This window comes from Glycine max, chromosome 6, assembly GCF_000004515.6.
Source record: "Glycine max cultivar Williams 82 chromosome 6, Glycine_max_v4.0, whole genome shotgun sequence".
NCBI classification, from domain to species: Eukaryota; Viridiplantae; Streptophyta; class Magnoliopsida; order Fabales; family Fabaceae; genus Glycine; species Glycine max.
The window spans coordinates 27,101,332-27,102,546 of NC_038242.2; the positions used below are offsets into that span (position 1 = coordinate 27,101,332).

General features: G+C 34.7%; 1 protein-coding gene across 1 annotated transcript; it reads right to left on the reverse strand.

The window, feature by feature from the left end:
- Positions 1-447: 447 nt before the first annotated feature.
- On the reverse strand, positions 448-981 carry LOC100806514 (uncharacterized). Its single transcript, XM_006582548.1, has one exon. The coding sequence runs from the start codon at positions 979-981 to the stop codon at positions 448-450; it is 534 nt and encodes a 177-aa protein (XP_006582611.1).
- Between the last annotated feature and the right edge of the window lie 234 nt (positions 982-1,215).

Below are 1,215 nucleotides of genomic sequence, written 5' to 3' on the forward strand. Positions count from 1 at the left end.
TCCACAATTGCAACAATAGTTCACATCAAGCATGAAATCTCTCAACTAAAAATGATGCATCTCTCACAATTTATACAAGTTAGAAATCCTATGAGAAACATGAAAATGTGCCTAAATTTAACAAAAACATTAGAAAACAGCAACTACAAAATCTATATTTTTTATTTTTCTATATGTAAAAACAGAAAAAACAGTAAAACAACAAAACAAAACAAATACAGCAAAATAGAAAATAGAAAATACCAACAAAACAGAATCAGCATACAGAAACAAAAAACAGACAAAATATAATACAGCTAAATAGAAACAGAAAATAGATAGACACAAAAACTAAAATAAAATACAAAAATAGAAATAACAACAGAAACAATAAAAACAAAAAACAAAAAACAAACGTATTTAATGAAATGCACATTGTTCTCAATGTGAGTATTTAATGAAATGCAATCAAAGAGACAACGTATAAAAGAAAAGGGAAGGAAACTCCTCAAGTGTCATTCCAAACACATCATCATATAAAATTGGCAAGACCAAAGAGAGGTTTGTCACAAATTCTTCCTCCACTTGGGGGCTCTCATGAAAAAGCTTGAGTTGATGACCGTTCACTTTGAAGACTTTGCCGATAACTTCATTTTTAATCTCAACTGCACCATGGGAAAAAACATTAGTAATAACAAAAGGACCATCCCATCTAGACCAAATTTTACCGAAAATAAGCTTTAGGCGAGAGTTAAACAAGAACACTTTTTGGCCAATATGGAACTCCTTCCTAAGAATCCTAGAGTCATGAATCCTCTTCACTTTCTCTTTGTAGATCTTGGATTTCTCATAGGCTTCTAAGCGAATCTCTTCAAGTTCTTGCAATTGAAGCTTCCTTTCCATACCCGCTTCATCAAATGCCATGTTACAACCCTTCACCGCCCAATAAGTGCAGTACTCAATCTCCACCGGAAGATGGCATGCCTTACCAAAAACCACCATATAGGGAGACATCCCCAAAGGTGTTAGGTAAGCTATCTTGTGGGCCCATAAAGCATCCAAAAGTAGCTTGCTCCAATCCTTCCTATTAGGATGCACTACCTTCTACAACACTTGCTTGATCTCTCTATTAAAAACCTCCACTTGCCCATTAGTTTGGGGATGATAAGCTATAGCAACTCTATGCATAACCCCATACTTCCGAAGCAAGGATGCTAATGACTTGTTATAGAAGTG

Bases quoted from the DNA above. Each gene is read 5' to 3' on its own strand.
- LOC100806514 (XM_006582548.1), bottom strand. From the start codon at position 981: ATGGTGGTTTTTGGTAAGGCATGCCATCTTCCGGTGGAGATTGAGTAC.